General features: G+C 37.9%; 1 protein-coding gene across 3 annotated transcripts in view; it reads right to left on the bottom strand.

Annotated features, from left to right (window-relative positions):
* Positions 1-18,766, bottom strand: part of TP53BP1 (tumor protein p53 binding protein 1) — a 103,103-nt gene that overhangs the window by 56,917 nt on the left and 27,420 nt on the right. For 2 of the 3 annotated variants that reach the window (XM_012728553.1, XM_012728554.1), the window contains exons 9-12: positions 17,611-17,777; positions 16,155-16,278; positions 14,419-14,513; positions 10,385-10,584 (exon numbers count right to left, since the gene is read on the bottom strand). In XM_012728553.1, the coding sequence (XP_012584007.1) occupies positions 10,385-10,584; positions 14,419-14,513; positions 16,155-16,278; positions 17,611-17,777 (586 nt within the window). The remainder of the gene's footprint in view (positions 1-10,384; positions 10,585-14,418; positions 14,514-16,154; positions 16,279-17,610; positions 17,778-18,766) is intronic. The other variant, XM_012728555.1, reaches the window with a different exon arrangement.

Genomic DNA, 18,766 nt, shown 5'->3' with positions numbered 1-18,766 from the left:
GGGGCAGGCGGCAGGCGGGAATCAAACTCATGCGGAAGTGGCTTCAGATTCTCAGTGCTGTGCTTTAACCCGCTGCGCCACCAGGGAGGGCCGCTTTCTTTTTTTTTTTGCTTCCCAGGATATTGCCAACCAGCCAGGAAGGGCTCAACAGCCTGCGCTCTGCTCCCACTACTGGGCAAGGATGGCAGGGCGTGGCCAAAGGCCTTGAAACAATGGGGCTTCACCAGAAAGGGGAAATCAGCACTTTTTTCTTTCTTTGCTTCCTAGGACACGGCCAGACAGCTAGAAGGGGTGCAACAGCCTGTGCTCAGCTCCAGGCTAGTAGCAGGAAAGGTGGCAGGGTATGACTGTAGCTCCCTGGAGCAGACAAGGTCTCCCTGCAGTAACAGGCAGCACATAGCACCTGGTCATAACCAGAAGTTGGACACTGGCAATGCTGCCACTACTAACGCATAGTACCGCATCCAAGTTGGAAACTAGGCCAGGGGTGGGACCACTGCCAAAAGAGCACAAAGACCCCTAATGAAATCAGGCAGCAGAGGGACCAGCGCCACCAACAAGAACCTTCAGCCAGCCCAGAAGGAGCACCTAAAAGAAATTTCAGCCAATACTAGCAAATCAGAGTCTCAACACAGAGAAAACATTAGGAAACAAACGACAGGGCGAAGAAAAAAATACAAATAACCAAGCAAGTCCAAAGGGGAAAAATTCACCACAAAAAGATCAGTCACCAGAAATCAACAAAGATTTAGAAGAACTGCTCATCCTGTCAGAGAATTTAGAATTATCATGTTAAACAAAAAGATGAAAAGGGGGAAAAAATGATAGGAAACTTCCAATCAATGAACTGAAGAATGAAAACATGACCTTAAAAAAAGTAAATAAAAAGGGGCCCTCCCTGGTGGCACAGCAGATTAAAGCACAGCACTAAGCAGCTAAAGCCACTCTCCACTCTGTCTCTGGTGAATCCTCTCACCACCCCTGCACCTGTGGCCTGTACCCCTAGTTCTGTATGCAATTGTAATCTGTTAAAAAAAAAAAAGTAAATACAAGGAATGGAGGAAATTAGAAGACCTTGGAGGAGATAAAGGATTCTGGGAAAAGCAATGACAACAGAATAGATGAAATGGAAGAATGAATCAGCACCCTCGAAGACACAGAAATAGAGACACAAAACAGAAAAAGAGAAGTAAAAAGGAAAATGAAGAAACACTCCTAGAGCTATCTGACACCATAAGGAAAGGAAATTCCAGAATTATAGATCTCCCAGAAGATGAGGAGAAAGGCCAAGGAATCGAGAAAATATTCACAGAGATAACTGAAGAGAACTTCCCTAATATGAAGGAGATGGAAATATATACAAGAAATGAGAAGAATGCCAAATTACCATGATGAAAGGAGAAATACAGCAAGACACGTAATAGTAAAGCTACCAAGAATCCAGGACAAGAAAAAAATAATGAGAATGCCAAGAGGGAAGAAACAAGTAACTTATAAAGGAAAACCAATCACGCTGACACCAGACTTCTCTGAAGAAACACTAAGGGAAAGAAGAGAGAAGAAGAATAGTCAACAAACTTCAAGACATCAAATGCCAACCAAGAATACTTTATCCTGTGAAGCACTTTCTTTCCTCTGTGAAGAAAGAATAAGGACATTATCAGACAAACATAAACTCCAAAATTTTGTCAAGGCTAAACCCCCACTCCAAAAAATACTACAAGAAGTCCTGAAGCCAAAAACCAACAGAGGGGTGAATATGAGCAGATCAAAACAAGGGAGAAAAACAAAATGGCAAATGTAGGTGCCAATGTATAAATATTAACTCTAAATGTAAATGGTTTAAACCCAGCAATAAAGAGACAGAGTGGCAGGCTGGATTAAAAAACAACCCAACATTCTGCTACTCATAGCAGGAGGGAAAGGGGAGGGGGGAGTGGGGAGAGAGAAACAAATGTAATAAAGTAAAAATTAAAACAACAACAACTATAAAACAGACATTTTATGTGGGTGGAAAGGAAAATGGGATCAGAACTGGGGTGGGAAGAGTGCATTGGACTATGGTGATGGCACATGGGTGAACTGGTGGTGGGAAACCCATAAGGATTACAACTGAGATGAAAAATGCACAAAATAAAGAATGATGTAAAAATAAAAGAGAGAAAAAGAAAAAAAAAAGCACCTTTAGAAATGGGGGGGGGATAAAAAAAAAAAAGAAAAAACTAGGGGAAAATTAAATAAATTTCCCTAAACTTAAGGACCTTGAGTTGCTAGATTGAGAGTATTTACCAAATTACCCAATGAATGAGATGAGTTTCATAATAAATGAAAACAGGCCTATGCCAAGTATCTGAAAGTTTCAGAACAAAGAAAATCCTGTGAGATGCTGTAACTGGGTGGTCCCTAGGAGAAGGGAAGTTCCAGGTTCCCTGCCCCACCCAGAAGGAGGATGAACTGAGCAGAGAAAAAGGAGAGAAGAGAGAAGGAAGGCAGATGGAGAAGGAGGAGACCTAAGGAAGCCACATGGAGCAGCAAACATGTGATGAAGAAACAGGGCTTGTTTCCTGACCCTGGACTGGTTAAGGCAGATGTGGGTGAGATACCTGTAGGGAGGTGACTATGGCAGTGTTTATATTGATTTTGATTTTGCTCTTTTCCTCTCAGATTTGTCTGGCCATTTCTGACCCTTTTCCATGGGTCCCAGCCAGAAGGTGCTTTAGTCTTGTAGCAGGCTTTCAGGCCTTGCTTTGGGCCAATCCCTTTTGGGTTGACTTTTGCCCACGAGGGGATGGGTAACTTCAGGTGTTTGATTTAGAAGTTATATTCTTTGTGTTCCATATTGTATATTCACTGTATTAAAGTCACTTTTCATTAAAGCTTTATATGTTTTGTCTTGTTGCGGCGGATGGCAGAACCCACTTAGAGCAGGCAGGTTTTGGGGCTTCAGGGGTGTCCCTCTCCCCCTGTCCTCTAACAGATTTGCTGCCCTATAACAATGCCAGTAAGGAAAATCAGTTCATATACTTATGATCAGAATCACAATTAGCCACATACTTTTCATGACACTGAAGTTTAAAGACAGTGGTTCACCTTGTGACCGTTTAAAGGGAAACTACTTCCAGCTAGAATTCGATACTCCTACCATCTATGAAACAACCGAGGGACTATACTCCTTAAGGAGAGCCTCCAGCAAAATGAGGAAGTAAACCAAACAAAAAGATATGAAGTCAAGAGAAATCCAACATAAAGACGGGTTAGATAATCTCAAAACATGACAGTGAAGGATGGTAATTGGCAACCGTAGAAATCAGGAGGCTCAAAAAACATAAGTTTGGGACCAATAAACATCCTGAAAGAAGAATTTGATGATTACTGAAGAATGAGAAGCTAGGGCTGATTCAGTAAGAAGTTCATTGAAAAAAGAGATAAATATCAATTCCAGAGAAAGCAAGAAACTATTCAAACAGAAGAATAATCATAATATTCTCACAAGCTCTGCCACAAGCAATACTTATAAAGTCTTAACAGTGTAAACTCAATGATGTAAAAAATTACTGTATAACTGGGAAGATAGGGAAAAGGATACGAAAAGAATTTATAGGATCAAAAGTGATGAGGATCCCCCACACTGACCCAAGCCCATGTGCACCTGCCTCCCCATGTCTAGCACCCATATCCTGCCACCACGACCACTAAGTCCGAAAGAAAGGCTGAAGGAGATGTCAAAGTGAAGGAAGAACTGGGGAATAATTCAAGGCTATCTGCTAAATGTGCTCCTCCAAAGACAGAGCTCAAGAATAAGAAAAGGCCCTGGGATTCGGTACAGCAAAAGAGCCATGAACCAAAACACAGAGGCACTCTACTGACTGGGAAAAAAATTTCTGCACTCCATATAACTGATAAGGGACTGATCACAAAGATATATAAAGAACTCACACAACTCAACAAAAAGTAAACAATCTAGTCAAGAAATGGGCAGAAGAACTTAGACTCTTCTCCAAAGAGGAAATGCAAATAGCCAACAGGCAAATGAAAAAATGTTTAACATCCCTAATAATCAGGGAAACACACACCTTACACTGGTAAGAATGGCACATTATCAAAAAAATAGCAAAAACAAACGTTGGCAAGAATGTGGTGAAAAAGAACTCTCCTACTTTGCTGGTGGGAGTACAAATTGGTAAAACCACTAGGAAAAGCTGTAAGGAGATTCCTCAGACCACTAAAAATGGAGCTACTATATGACCCAGCAATTCCACCCCTATCTACCCAAAGGACACAAAAACATTAATTCAAAAGGATACCTGCACCCCTGTTTATTACACAATTTACATTAGGTAAAACCTGGAAACAACCCAAATGCTCAAAAATAGATAATTGAATCAAGATTTGGTATAATTACACAATAGAATACTACTTAGCAATCAAAAAGAAACTCATGCCATTCACAGCAACATGGATGGAGCTAGAAGGGATCATGCTCAGTGAAGTAAGTCAGAAGGAAAAAGAAAAAGATGGTTTCACTTTATAGGAAGAATAGAGGGGAACTAACTAAGACATAGGGGAAAAAATAGTAACAAAACAAAACAGACAATTATAAACCAGAGCCATCCAGCAGTGGAGGGAGAGGGAGAGGGATGGGAAGGAAGAAGGGAGGAGCACAGGGGACTGTGATGATGGTGCACTGGTAAATTGGAGGAGGAAATTCTATGGGGTCTATGGGTGGGGGGAAAGGGGATGGTAAGTAAACACTGTTTTAAAATGAACAGTGATGTAAAATATATATAAATAAATATATTTTTAAAAATGATCGTGGGAAAGAAGGCAACCAAAGGAATAAAGGGTAAAGTCGACACTGGCATGGATGGGACTAACCCTATAGAAATGGAGATGCCACAACAGGTCAGGTACATAAAGCTGAAGGAGTTGGAGATGTCAAGTGGTATATCTGCATTTTTTGATAACTGTGTACTTCTGGTGAGTGAAGAGTCTAAAATACTGTATTTTATCAAGGTTTGTAAAAATGCAGATTTCTGTTCTACTTTTAATGCTATGTTTACAGAACTGTTTTGGGGAAAGGGTATATGTCATTAATAGAATGTCTCCAAAGCTGGACTGATGTGGGAGAAAACCTCTCTGACACAAGCTATGCAACCTCTATCGACTGACATATTCTGGATGGAGACGGAAATGCTCTGAAAAATCAGACTTCCAACGCTAACTTATGTTATGACCTCCCTTTTTGGTATAATCGTAATATCAAAATATTCTGAGCAACCTTCAGCTTACAATTGGATTGCTTCAGCCTCATAAGGCGCTACCTGGCCCAGACAAGCAAGTACTGCACCAGGGTGAGAAATTCCAGGGTGAGAAATTCCTCTCAAAGTACAAAGTCACTAAACTGGCTGATTAATAAAAACAAATGGCTGTTACTGCAAAGTCTCTCTCACTGCCAGAGGGAGGAAAACCCAAATCTTAATGCTCTATCTCACATAGCCTTCTATTCAGTTTCTAAGTAACCACTCAAACTTCCAATGCTCTAGTTTTTAGATATGGAAATTCACCCAAGTCGCCTATGCAGAGCTAATCAGGTTTTCCATCATCTAGACTTCAAAAAAACTCAAACTTTCTAACAAGTTTTTCAAAGAACCTTACCTTAATTTGATTTACAAGAAATTTCCTCTTCCTGCCCTCACTTTACTTTACCCCCTAGGATGTCTCCATGAGAATGAAAGCCCTTAAGTAATAGATAAAGTTTCAGGTACTTTATTTTGGTTAATCTTCACTGTGGTAAATATAGTAATATTAGTCTTAAACTTTGTAAATCTATGTACCTGTTTTAACCTTGATAGATTGATTTTAAAAATGTTATAATCTCAACTGAAGGTCAAAACAACCCCAGACTATTCTTAGAAAAAAGGTGATTGTGATCTCAGCCCACTTCATATGCTAATGTCATCCCTTGGCCTGCTAGAAATGTATAAAACAAACCTCTGCTGAAAGCAGAACAGGAACACTTGCACCCAACTCCCACTGCCTTGTCTTCCTCGCGCCCGCTCCCCTTTTTTCCCTTTTTCCCCTTTTTCTAGGAATCTCCTCTCGCAGACACCGTTCCCACCTTGAGGCCCTGCCTGTTATGCCCCCCAATAATCCGTGATCGGGGAAAAGAGTCTCCCACACCTCTCCCTTCTATCATGGATACTTCCAAAATTAGGTTTCCAAGAGAAATTCCTTGATGTTGACAAACATCAGCCATCTTGGCACAGTTACCTTATGGGGGATTAACTAACTATACCAGGTGAGGCACCTTAAGATGAAGCCAAAAGAAATCTGACTAGTCACCCTAGGTTGCAGGATCTTCTAAACTGTGTTTCGTATCACTTCTTTGCCCCAGTTTCTTCCCTTCCCCCCAAATTTTCAGTGCTGGCTTTATACCTGTCTCTGAAGAGCTTTGGTAAATGTTTAAGGTTAATCAATTTCTTCAACAGTGTATTCCTTCTCTTTTTAAAAAGCCAGTTCTGATGAAACTCAACAAAAATAAACAACCCCATCAAAAATTGGGCAGAAGAGCTAACGAGACACTTCTCCAAAGAGGAAATGCAGATGGCCAACAAGCATATGAAAAAATGTTCATCACCTGTAATAAGGGAGATGCAAATTAAAACCACAATGAGATACCACCTCACCCCAGTGAGAATGGCACATCTTCAAACAACTAGCATCAACAAATGTTGGTGAGGATGTGGAGAAAAAGGAACTCTCCTGCATTGCTGGTGGGAATGCAAACTAGTACAACCACTATGGAAAACTGTTTGGAGGTTCCTCAAACTGCTAAACATGGAGCTTCCCTACCACCCAGCAATCCCACCCAGCAATCCCACTCTCCTAGGTTTCTACCCAAAAGACACAAAAACACTGATTCAAAAAGATATCTGCACCCCCATGTTTATTGCTGCTTTATTTACAATTGGAAAAACATGGAAATGCCCAAAAGTAGGTGACTGGATAAAAAAGATGTGGTACATATATACAATGGAATATTACTCAACAACCAAAAAAGAGAAGCACATGTCTTTTGTAGCAACTTGGATGGAGCTGGAAAAGATCATGCTTAGTGAGATAAGCCAGAAAGAGAAAGAAAAATACCAGATGGTTTCACTCACAGCAGGAGTATAATGGACCAGGCGAGAAAATAACAAAAATAATGAACAACCATATACCAGAGACATTTTGTGGGGGTGGAGTGGGGAATGGGATCAAAAACAGGGGGGTGGGGAGGGAAATGCACGGGATTTATGGTGATGGCACATGGGTGACTTGGTGATGGGAAACCCATGGGGATTACAATTGAGATGGAAAAAAAAATGTACAAAATGATGTAAAAATAAACTTTTGTAAAAAAAAAAAAAGATGTGGTACATATACACAATGGAATATTACTCAGCAACCAAAAAAAATAAACACATGCCTTTTGCAGCAACATGGATGGAGCTGGAAAAGATCATGCTTAGTGAAATAAAACCAGAAAGAAAAGGAAAAATACTGGATGGTTTCACTCATAGCAGGAGTATAAAGGACCAGGCAAGAAAATAATAAGAATAATGAACAACTATACACCAGAGACATTTTATGGGGGTGGAATGGGATCAAAAACGGTGGGGGGGAGAGAAGTGCATTGGACTATGGTGATGGCACACGGGTGATTTGGTGATGGGAAGCCTACAAGGATTATAACTGAGATGGAAAAATGCACAAAATAATGTAAAAATAAACTTTTATATTATTAAAAAAACAAAGTCAGTTCTCTAGGCAGCCACACTAGTAGGGATACCTTTTGAGAAAACATATTTTTATAAAAATCTTTACTATCACTTAATTTTCAGCTGCTTTTCCTGAAAAATTCTTCTCAGTACTGTTGGTCACTGTTTATAGCTCACTCCTAAACTATGCATATCATATATAATGATGTGTGATATAAATATTTGATAGAAAAATAAAGCTGAAGAAAAAAATGTATGGTGGTTGAATATTCACTACATTTCTACAAATCACTTCACTGCCTGCAATAGCTTACTCTTTATGCAATGCTTAGCATGTGCAAGGTACTATCTAGGCACTATAACCCAATTAACTTTCATATCTGCATTTGATATTGGTAATACATCAATAACTCGATGCTTCAAAAGGTGATAAAAATAAAGTCAGGAATAAGTCCAACAAAATATAACTCTAGAATCTTTTTTCTTAATGACTTTCAAATCACTTCCAGTTACTTGAATTAAACAGAATCTTTCAACAAAACACAATTTTTGTAACTCCAGATAGTAATTACACTTGTTTCTTCCTACTGACTCCTCCTCAATAAATTCACTTAATATCACATCACTTAAAGACAAGTAAGTATATTTCACTCAATTTATTTTTAAATACAAACTTTTGTTACAACATCTGCAAACTGAAAGACATGAAAGAAACTCTCCAAAAAATACTAAAACAATTTCACCAGTAAGGCCTTACAGGAACAGGAAGACTACTCTTAATAGACTTAACATATAGTCATTCAGGTTTAGTTTGGACCTTCGACTCACTATGAAGGAAATTCGCATTTTTCAAAAAAATATTTTAAAATTATACGAGAGATTTATTTTCCTTGCTTTTAGGAGAAAATTTCTCATTTAAAAACCAAAAACCATCTTGATACATTCAGTACAGGAATAATTATTAATTACTGTATGTCCACTTAAAAATAATGAACAACCATATACTAGAGACATTTTGCAGGGGTGGAGTGGGGAATGGGATCAAAAATGGGAGGGGGGAAATGCACGGGATTATGGTGATGGCACACAGGTGACTTGGTGATGGGAAACCCGCGGGGATTACAATTGAGATGGGAAAAAAAAATGTACAAAATGATGTAAAAATAAACTTATAAAATAAAAAATCATTCTGAGTCTGTTAACTGGGAAATGAAAATTCAAATTGTATGTTCACTACAAACAACTTGATATTTTTTAAAAAGTGGGTATAAATGCAAATCAAAGCCACAATGAGATATCACCTCACCTCCTATGGGAATGGCCCATATAAGAAAGCTAAAAACAACAATGTTGGTGAGAGGGTGGAGAAAAAGGAACCCTTGTACACTGCTGATGGGAATGTAGGTTGGTCTAATCACTATGGAAAACCGTAAGGAGGTTCTGAAAATATTAAAAATAGATGTATCATCTGATTCAGCAATTCCACTCCTTTGCATTTATACAAAGAGTGCAAAAGCACTAATTCAAAAGGATATATGTATTCCTATGTTCACTGCAGCACTATTTATAACAGCCAAATTATAGAAACAACTTAAGTGCCTAAGAATAGGTAAGTGGATAAAGAATCTATGGAATATTCCTCAGCTATAGAGAGATGCTATCTTGCCATTTGTGGCATAGATGGAATTGAAGGGGATTATACTAACTGAAATAAGTCAGAAGGAGAAAGACAAGTACCCAGATAACATCAGTCATATGGAATATAAACAAAGGAATAGATAACTAAATAAAAAATCCTAAATATATGACTGCAGAATTATACTTCTAAAGGGGAAGGGATAAGGATTAAAGTGGGGAGAGGACCTAACAGTCTATAGATGAATTATGGCTACTTTAGTGGCAAGTGTGGCATGGCAACACATCTGAAGAAGTGGGCAACTACTTCCTTAAATCATGCACAATGTTATAAACCAAAAAACTAGTCACCAAAAAGAAAATCACTGTTTTCAATTGTTATGACTGAAACTATCATAGCACAAATAGAAAAAAAAATTTTAAGAAAAAAATTTTTAAAGTAGGTATGTGAAAAGACAAAAACAACAGTAGCGGCTGTGTTAAGCGATTAATGCTGTTTTCAATTTTCTAATAACATATACAAAAACTTTAAAGATGCAAGGCATACAGAGTGGATTATGGTTTTGGTGAATCTGGAAATATTCTAAAACTCAACTGTGTCAGGACAGAAAGAACTGCCAGGGCCTAATAAGAAAAGGAGGGAGTGGAGAATTATTTTATGTGTATAGTTTCAGTTATACAAGGTGAAAGTAGTTCTAGAGACTACACAAAAATGTGAATACACTTAATACTACTACCCAGTTAAGAAGGTAAATTTAAAGTTATATGTATTTTACCACTACAAAAAGAGTTTTCTACTAAACTGAAAAAGTAAAAAATAAAACTCATAATGAGTGGAGGAAAACTGAATTGTGATGACACTTGTACACCTAATTTACTAAAAATGTCACTAATGTTAAACTTCAAAAGGATGAATTTCATGGTTTATCAGTTGTATCTCAATAAAGTTGTTTAAAAAAAAAAAACTTAGAAAAAACTGTAATACTCACATGAGAAAATTCAGGCTGGGATGGGACAGGAAGTGACCCAGGAGTGAAGATAGGTGTGCTCTGAGATACGGGTGTTGAGGCCTGTGGTGGGATAGTGGATTCAGGTGGAAGAGGAGGGTTTTCTATCTCTATTGGCTTGAGTTTCTTCTGAAAAGACTCTCCCCTTCCTTCAGATAACATTGACATATCCATTGGCTCATCTGGTTTAACACAGGAAAAAACAAATTGAGAAATAAGCACTTCTCAATGCTACTTATGCCCAAGCATTACTTAAAATATTATTTTGCAGAACCTGTTATTCCTAAAAAACATAAGAGTGGTGTAATTTCCAGAAAAACTGATGGATTAAAATAGATGAAAGCCTGGAAATCTAGTAATACTTTCTTCCACTATGTGGATGGAAGTCCATATTCCTAAAATATTTAGTTAGATACAGACTGAAATGAGGCTCATCTGAGACTACCCACCAAGGTATGAAATGATAAATTAACTGGGATCCTCTGAGTCCATTTCCTGGTGATAGTTCAGATTTTCACACTTTGCTCAGGAATGCCAGATTCAAGGCACCTAATTTAACCATCATCACATAGTCTACCACAGATCTTGAAAGGTAGTGAACAAAAAACAAAAAAGAAAGGCAGTGAACATCTAAAAAAATATTTATGAATTTGTAAAATCATTACATTTGCATAAAAAATTGCTAAGTGCAGAGAAATGGAATGACAGCCAGAACAAATATGAAAGAAAAATCCATCCATGTCATTACCCTTATTTATCAAAGAACTAAATATACTACTTCTAAGAAATTGTTCACTTCTCTGGTGGTGTAAGAGGTTAAGTCTCAGCACTGAAGCTACCCACAGCCACTACAACACCGGTTCGATTCCTGGCCAGGGAAATGACCCACATGGCGCAGCAGACCTCTCCTGTCTTGCCTGCTGCTCCCCTCAGCAATGTATTTCAGTTAATCCACCTATTATGCTCCCCACTCTGGTGAACCCTCTCACCACCACTGTCCACTCTGGCCTACACCCCACACCTCTTATAAATCTTTTTTAAAAAAGGAAAAGTAATTGTTTAGAAGGGAGACATAAAACACTACTTTCCCATAGTATACTACCTACCAGTTGGCTGATTTTCAGAGCTAGCCTAGCTAGCTAGTTATGTGATTATCAATCCTTTTTTCTCTCCCTAACAACCTGATCCCACACAGCCTTCCTCTGTATCACTCTCACAAACTTCTTACGCTTTTGAGTTTTTCCCTATAACTCACACCCATGCTACAAAACTACTCATAACTCTCATCCTTGCTATTTAGCTTGACTCTCAACTTCACACTATAGTCTAGTGCTAAATTCAGGATCTTGTGCTGCAGACCTTTACTGCACTACCACATCTGTGATAATTTTAACTGTACCTTTTGAGCTTTCTTACCATGACAAAGCACTTATTAACAATCCTCTATTCTACACACTACATTCAGAAAGGTTTTAGGTTAGTGATGTTAAAGAAAAAGCAAAAAGAAATGCAAAAAGCATATATAATCTGGCAAACAGTTATGCACATAGAAAGAAAATGTATTAAATTTCAAATACAACAGATGGTATTTGCAGCAGCCTACCTATATGCCATTGGTGAAATGGTACTTAAGTATATTAATTCCAAGTGGAAAATAGGAGACAAAAATCAGGTATTGGTACTTTTCCCATTTTCATTAGTGTATGAATTTTAAATATAAATGTGGGGCTATGAAGCATTAATTCAAGTCAAAATGTTGCAGTGGAAAAAAAATGTTTCAGTGAACAAGTTTTAGCAGCTCAACTTTATAACGATTATAAATAAATCAGCTGCCAACATTTGGATTTTTTTAAAAAATGTGTATTTCCTGCACTGGACTGTGGTGATGGCACATAGGTGATTTGATGATAGGAAGCCCAAGGGGATTGGCAAATGAGATGGGAAAATGCACAAAATGATATAAAAATAAACTATTATATTAAATAATAATAATGAACAACTATACACCAGAGACATTTTACAGGGGTGGAGTGGGGGATAGGATCAAAAATGGGGTGGGGAGGTTAGTTCCCTAGACTATGGTGATGGCACAAGGGTGATTTGGTGATGGGAAGCCAATAGGGATTACAACTGAGATGGAAAAAGGCACAAAATGATGTAAAAGTAAACTATTATTATTTTTTTAAAGTGTATTTCCTATTCAATTAAATGATATTTGTAGTATTTTTAATCAGACAGTAGATTCCATCCATTCACTACACTTTTCTAATTTATCCTACGTACCAATATATTTTTAATGTCTGTCTTCTGTGCTGTTCCTATAAGCTTTCTAAAGTACATGAAAAAATACAAGGGAATATATGATGTCAGATGAAGAAATAAAAAAAAATCCAGTGCATCATATGCATGACATGATTCCAACTGTGTAAAGATAACTTATACATAGAAAACACTGAAAGGAAACATATCCAAATGCCAATTAAAATCATATCTACATTGTGTTATTAACAATGATTATTTTCTTCTCATTACTTTTCAAATATTCCTCGAGTATTAATTATTTTTACAATCAGGGAAAAAGCATTCTTAATATAATTGTCTGGATTTTTAACGTGCACATTACAAAATATTATATTATAAAATAGTTATAAGTACAAACCAAACTTAATTTGCATTAACACATTTTTAATAGAGTGGATTCACTTTTATACTTTGTTTTCCTAGTAAAGTTCTCATTAATCATGATACTTTTAAATTACATTAGTCCATACAACAAAAGATTCAAGAGAAGACAGCCAGAAACAACCTTTGTAGCAGAAGAAATTCTAAGCTTAAATTTTTGTTACAGAATACACCTGAAAAGCTGTTTAATCTATGTCATATACATCACTTGAAGGCACAAGGATGTAAGAGGAGGCATACACATGACAAATAAAACTCTGAAAGCCTGAGTTAAAACCTGTCAGACTTCTATGTGCCTCCATTTCTTCATCTGTAAAATGAAATTAAAGTGTATACCTGTATCTTAAAGATTGTATTGAGGATTCAATTTAAAAGCAGCACACAGAACACAGTTCCTGGTACATACTAAGTACTCAATAAATAGTAGTTATTGTACCATTATTGGTATTTGAAAAAAGTAGTAGGGATTTAGAAATATTTGGAATGACTGGATAGGAGCAAGAAGATAATGAGATAAACTAGGTATGTAAAATGAAAGCTTTCTTGTGTACAAATAAACATAAAACCACTATTACCAGTTCATCAAAAGAGGAAAAAAAGGAAGTTAAAATTTCTACCAGCTGTGTCCAGCCTCTCTAGCTTTTACTCTATTTTATTAACAAAGCAAAAGAAATTACAAGGAGTAAGAGAAATAATTTCTGGTTCTCACTCACAAGTAACTAGTAACATATTGCTGGAAATTGCTAGGACATTAGTAATTAGCCCAGTTCTTCACTATTAAATTAAATTCATTTAATTCAACTTTTTTTTTTTAAAGATTTATTTATTTATACATACAGAACTGGGGTACAGGCCAGAGGCTCAGGGGCGGTGAGAGGCTTCACCAGAGACAGAGAGGGGAGCAGAACAGGCAGACTGACGAAGCACACTGCTGAGGGGAGCAGCGGGCGGGTCAGGAGAGGTCTGCCACGCCATGTGGACACCTCCAGAGCAGGCGGGGATCAAACTCACGCTGCAGTGGCTTTAGCTTCTTAGTGCTGTGCTTAAACCCGCTGCGCCACCAGGGAGGGCCATTTAATTCAACTTTTTAAAATAAAATTTTTCTTCAGGTCTTTTAAAAAAAACCAAGCCAATAACACAGAATTCTCAGAATACTCAGTGCTAGAACAGCACAGAACTAAGAGCATATTACATTAGTTCACAACTCTCTCAGACTTGAATCCCACTGAACAGTTAGGTCACAATGCTCTAACATATAAACAGTGCATTTGGCCATGTAGAAGAAATGTTGCTCCATTTCTAATATGAGGTATAAGATACATCAAATAGCTCACCTTTTCTTCCATCTTCTTCCGTGGGACTGCTAGGAACAATAAAAGGGGTAGATCGCAAAGCATCCGGGGAAGGAGCAACAAGATCTGAGGAATTCCTTGACATGAGAGAATTATACGTTATTTTACTATAGCCACAGTTTTGCATTTCTGTATTTTCTTTCACTTTTAACAGACAAAATATCTAAGTAATTTAGGCAAACACTTACTAGCATTTCTCTCAATTAATTATGTACGGCTGGTAAAAGACTCATGCTACTTCAGTAATTACTTCTCACGCCAGGTAGATCCAAACTAGGATTCTTTTTAGTTTTAAAGAGTAAGGATAAAGCCATACTTATGAGAAAGTAAATGGCCAAACACATGGTTGATCTGCTTACTTGAAACAAAAAAATCTCCATTTTTTTAACCTAATTTATAAAGATGCTGCATTTTTTTAAGATTTTCATTGATATATGCATATAAGAACTAGGATATAGGCCAGAGTGGAGGGTGGTGGTGAGAGGATTCACCAGAGATAGAGAGGGGAGCAGAACAGGTAGACCTACTAAAATATACTGCTGAAGAGGAGCAGCAGGCAAGATAGGAGAGAGACCTGCTATGCTCCCTAGCCAGGGATCAAACTCATGTTACAGTGGCTGACAGAAGCTTGATAGTGCTCAAACTTTAAACCCTGCACAACCAGGGAGGCCCAAAATGATTTATTTTTTTAACGATTTATTTATTTATACATACAGAACTGGGGTATAGGCCAGAGATCAGGGGGCTGAGGATCCACCAGAGACAGACTAGGGAGATGTAGTGAAATACACTGCTGAGGGGAGCAGCAGGCGGGAGGGGAGGGCGGCCGGGGTCAGAAGAGGTCTGCCATGCCATGTGGGCTAGGGATCAAACTCGGGCTACAGTGGCTGCCACAGTTCCACAGTGCTGTGCTTTAACCAGTTACACCACCAGGGAGGGCCCCCAAGTTGATACTTTAATTAAAAATTTTCCAAAAGCAAACTTTTTGCCCTAACACAGATAAAAGAAATTCAACTTGTGGGGTGACGGGGAAGGCAAGAAACCCAAATTTCAACTCTAATATAACCTCTTCTATACTTTATGCTATAAATTGGGGAGAACACTAATAAAACAGAGGAGCAGAATGTTTTTCCTGGATGTTTCAGTCAATGAAATTGGATAATTTATTCCCAAGTGAAAACTGGGTTTTTATTCTAAAACCTCCAAAATGAAATGCAGATCTACCTGCTTCAATAGTTTCACTTAGTTCAATAATTGAAATAAATTCCACTAAGTTCAGTAGTTCCACTATGTTTTCATCCCCAAATTCTAGAGTCAACCTTTCGATTTCAAAAAGAATTTTAAGCTAACAGATAATGTACCTCTTCCAACCTTAGTTTAAAACCCTCAGAAACATGTTTCCTTGGCACAAATTATTGGGGTTTTTTTAAGATTTATTTATTTATTTATGCATACAGAACTGGGGTATAGGCCAGAGGTGCAGGGGCAGTGAAAGGATTCACCAGAGACAGAGTGGGGAGCAGAACTGACAGAAAGGTGAAGTGCACTGCTGAGGGGAACAGCGGGCAGGCCAGGAGAGGTCTGCCACACCATGTGGATCACCTCCAGGGCCGGGGATCGAACTTGCACTGAAGCAGCTACGGCTCGCTTGCAGAGCTGCGTTCTAACCTGTTGCACCATCAGGGAGGGCCAGCACAAACTATTTTAAGGTTACTCACGTGGAAAGATTCTCTTGAACAAGGGACCGCTGACCAGAGAGCTGAAGGAGGTGCAGAGTAGTAGCAGGTGTAGAAGCTGGAGAACACACACCTTCTCTCGAAGGAGTAGAATAACCATCAGAAGCTATTGAAAAAAAGAAAGACATTCTAATCTATTTACTTCTTGGACTGACACTAATGAGTTGCCAAAACAACCAAACAAACCTCAATACTGTGAAAAGACTGATAATCATGTTTCCAACCATGTTCAAGAAGGCAGAAACTGTTTTCTAACGGTATGACAATTAATGAAATGCCACACTAACACAAATCTTGTGTCAAAGAACTACTTGAGTGACCATTAAACACCCCCCTCCCTAAAAAAATATATTTTTAATAAAGAATTGACAAAAAGAATTCCTTAGTCCTTTCTGTCATGATCAAAGCGTGGAGAGGAAAAGTCAGAATCCTTATACCTCTGCTTGGCTGCTCTTCTTTCTTGTGTAGCTTCTATTATAAAACAGCAAGCGAGCCTTTTATTCCAAGGTCTACCTAAGGTGAAGTAAAGCTCATGCCATGATGCAGATGGGAGAAGTCAAAACAATGCGCATGACACCTGATAATACGAATGCAGCAATTTTCAAGATTAGAACTTAGAGCCCCTCAAAAGGAGACAGAAAATACTAATGCTTTAGTAAGCAGCCATTACTGATTTCTACTATGAAGAGTCTCCTGTTCGTCCTATCTCCTTAGCAAAAGATGGAGTAGCAGCTAATTTAATCCTAAACATAAAGGAATTTCTCAAATATGACCTTATAGTAGCTTTAGTGAGAGACCACAAAAGGTTTCTTGGTGACCATCTGAATTCAATGTCCTGCATTGCAACCTACATTCACAGCACAGTAAAGGAATATAACCATTTTCCCTCCTTATAATCAACAGATTGTATTATAGATTATTACTGAACCTTGGGGTTCTGAGAGGTTGCAGAAAGGGGGGAACTGATGGCAGCTGATAAAATGTGAAACAAGAAACATCCTAGCCTACATTTACATTTTATGTATTTTCTGCTAGGCCATAACTTCTTATTTGTGGTAGATGAATAAACTGATGAGAAAGTAGATGCTACCCAAGTGACTATGAAAAACTAACACTAACCTACTCTATCTAATATCTTATAATATCTGAAGACTTATGATAGAAATAACCACTCTCTCTGTAGTATTAAATTTATAGTATTAGCTAATGTTCCACAATTCTCCATATCCAAAAGAGAGAAAGTGATGTTAAAATGTTAAGTAGTAATCATTCCAAAAATGCCTTTCTCCCTAATCAGCTAGAAGCATATTTTCCTTCTAAATCACCATCAAATCTATATACCTATAAAGTGACTTCTAACTTAAACTATAACCTCATAATAGAAATAAAATTTTAGATCTTTGGAAGAGAAGGTATAGCAATTAACTGCTCTTTGTACCTGTTTTATTGCTCTGGTCAAACAAATCTTCCTGAGTTGATAAAACCTCAGGCTCTGGTGACTTCTGAATCTCCATTCCACTTTCCACAAGTTCTTGAGCAGATATTTGTTCCTTTGTTTCCACAGGAGCAAGAGATACCTTGGGACTAGAAGGCAGGTCCTCAGATCTAGGAAATTCATATCACCGGGAGAAACAATTGCTAAGTTCAAATGCTTTCAGCTTTAAACTAAAAAACGTTTTGTCTTTTGTGTGTTTCTTAAATAATTTCAAAATGCCAGTAGCTCAAATCTCCATTACTACTGAAAATGATACAATTTTTTAAAACTGTGCCTGTTTTAAAGCCTGTTTCAGTCTCTCACATAGCAGTATCTCTTTTTCCAACTCTGCTTCCTGCTGTGCTGCATTTCTGACTGAGTGTTTAAGAATTTTTGTCACCTGTTACCTAGACATGCAGAAAGGATTCGAACACAGACCACAATGCCAGCTATCCTCTGTGCTAGTACCGCACATTATCTTCCACTCAGCTTTTCCATTTTATCTACCCACCCTAACTCCCCAATCAAGGCACCAATACCAATCTCTCTGTAGTATTAAATTTATAATATTAGCTAATGATCCACAATTCTCCATATCCAAAAGTGATGTTAACATGTGAACGTACCCATTGGTGGCCCCTTTTCCAGAGACTTAGGTACACCTACACTACCACTCCCCAGGTAAACAAGAGAGCAAAACTAGCTGGAATACAACTTTCAAAAGAAAAGCCTAAAAAGTCAACCTATTATGCTGTTTTTCACGAGAGCCAATTTCTCTTGATAATCATCTTTGCTCACAGTCCACGATTTCTATTGAAATAAGTATTTACTGAGTATTTACTCATTCCCTCTCCCCAAATTGAAAACATTCCACATTCCCTTTGCCATAATTAAATGAGATACTGACCACATGTTGTTTTGCACACAAAAATCACCAGAAGTAAAGCAAGGTATGCTACTCAACTTCTACCAGGTTAGGAACCAAAAGGACTTGGAAAAAGACTATAACTCTGCATGAAAACCAGATTCAGGATACCTAAAGACCCAAAACAATCTGTGTGCATAAGTACTGAAATAGAAGACTTTTAAATATAGTATTTGTACGTCTCTTCTTAACACA

This window comes from Condylura cristata, unplaced genomic scaffold, assembly GCF_000260355.1.
Source record: "Condylura cristata isolate star-nosed mole 26May11 unplaced genomic scaffold, ConCri1.0 scaffold00023, whole genome shotgun sequence".
Lineage (NCBI taxonomy): Eukaryota > Metazoa > Chordata > Mammalia > Eulipotyphla > Talpidae > Condylura > Condylura cristata.
The sequence above is the reverse complement of the archived record's forward strand: the minus strand, read 5'-3'. Positions and strand labels throughout refer to the sequence as shown.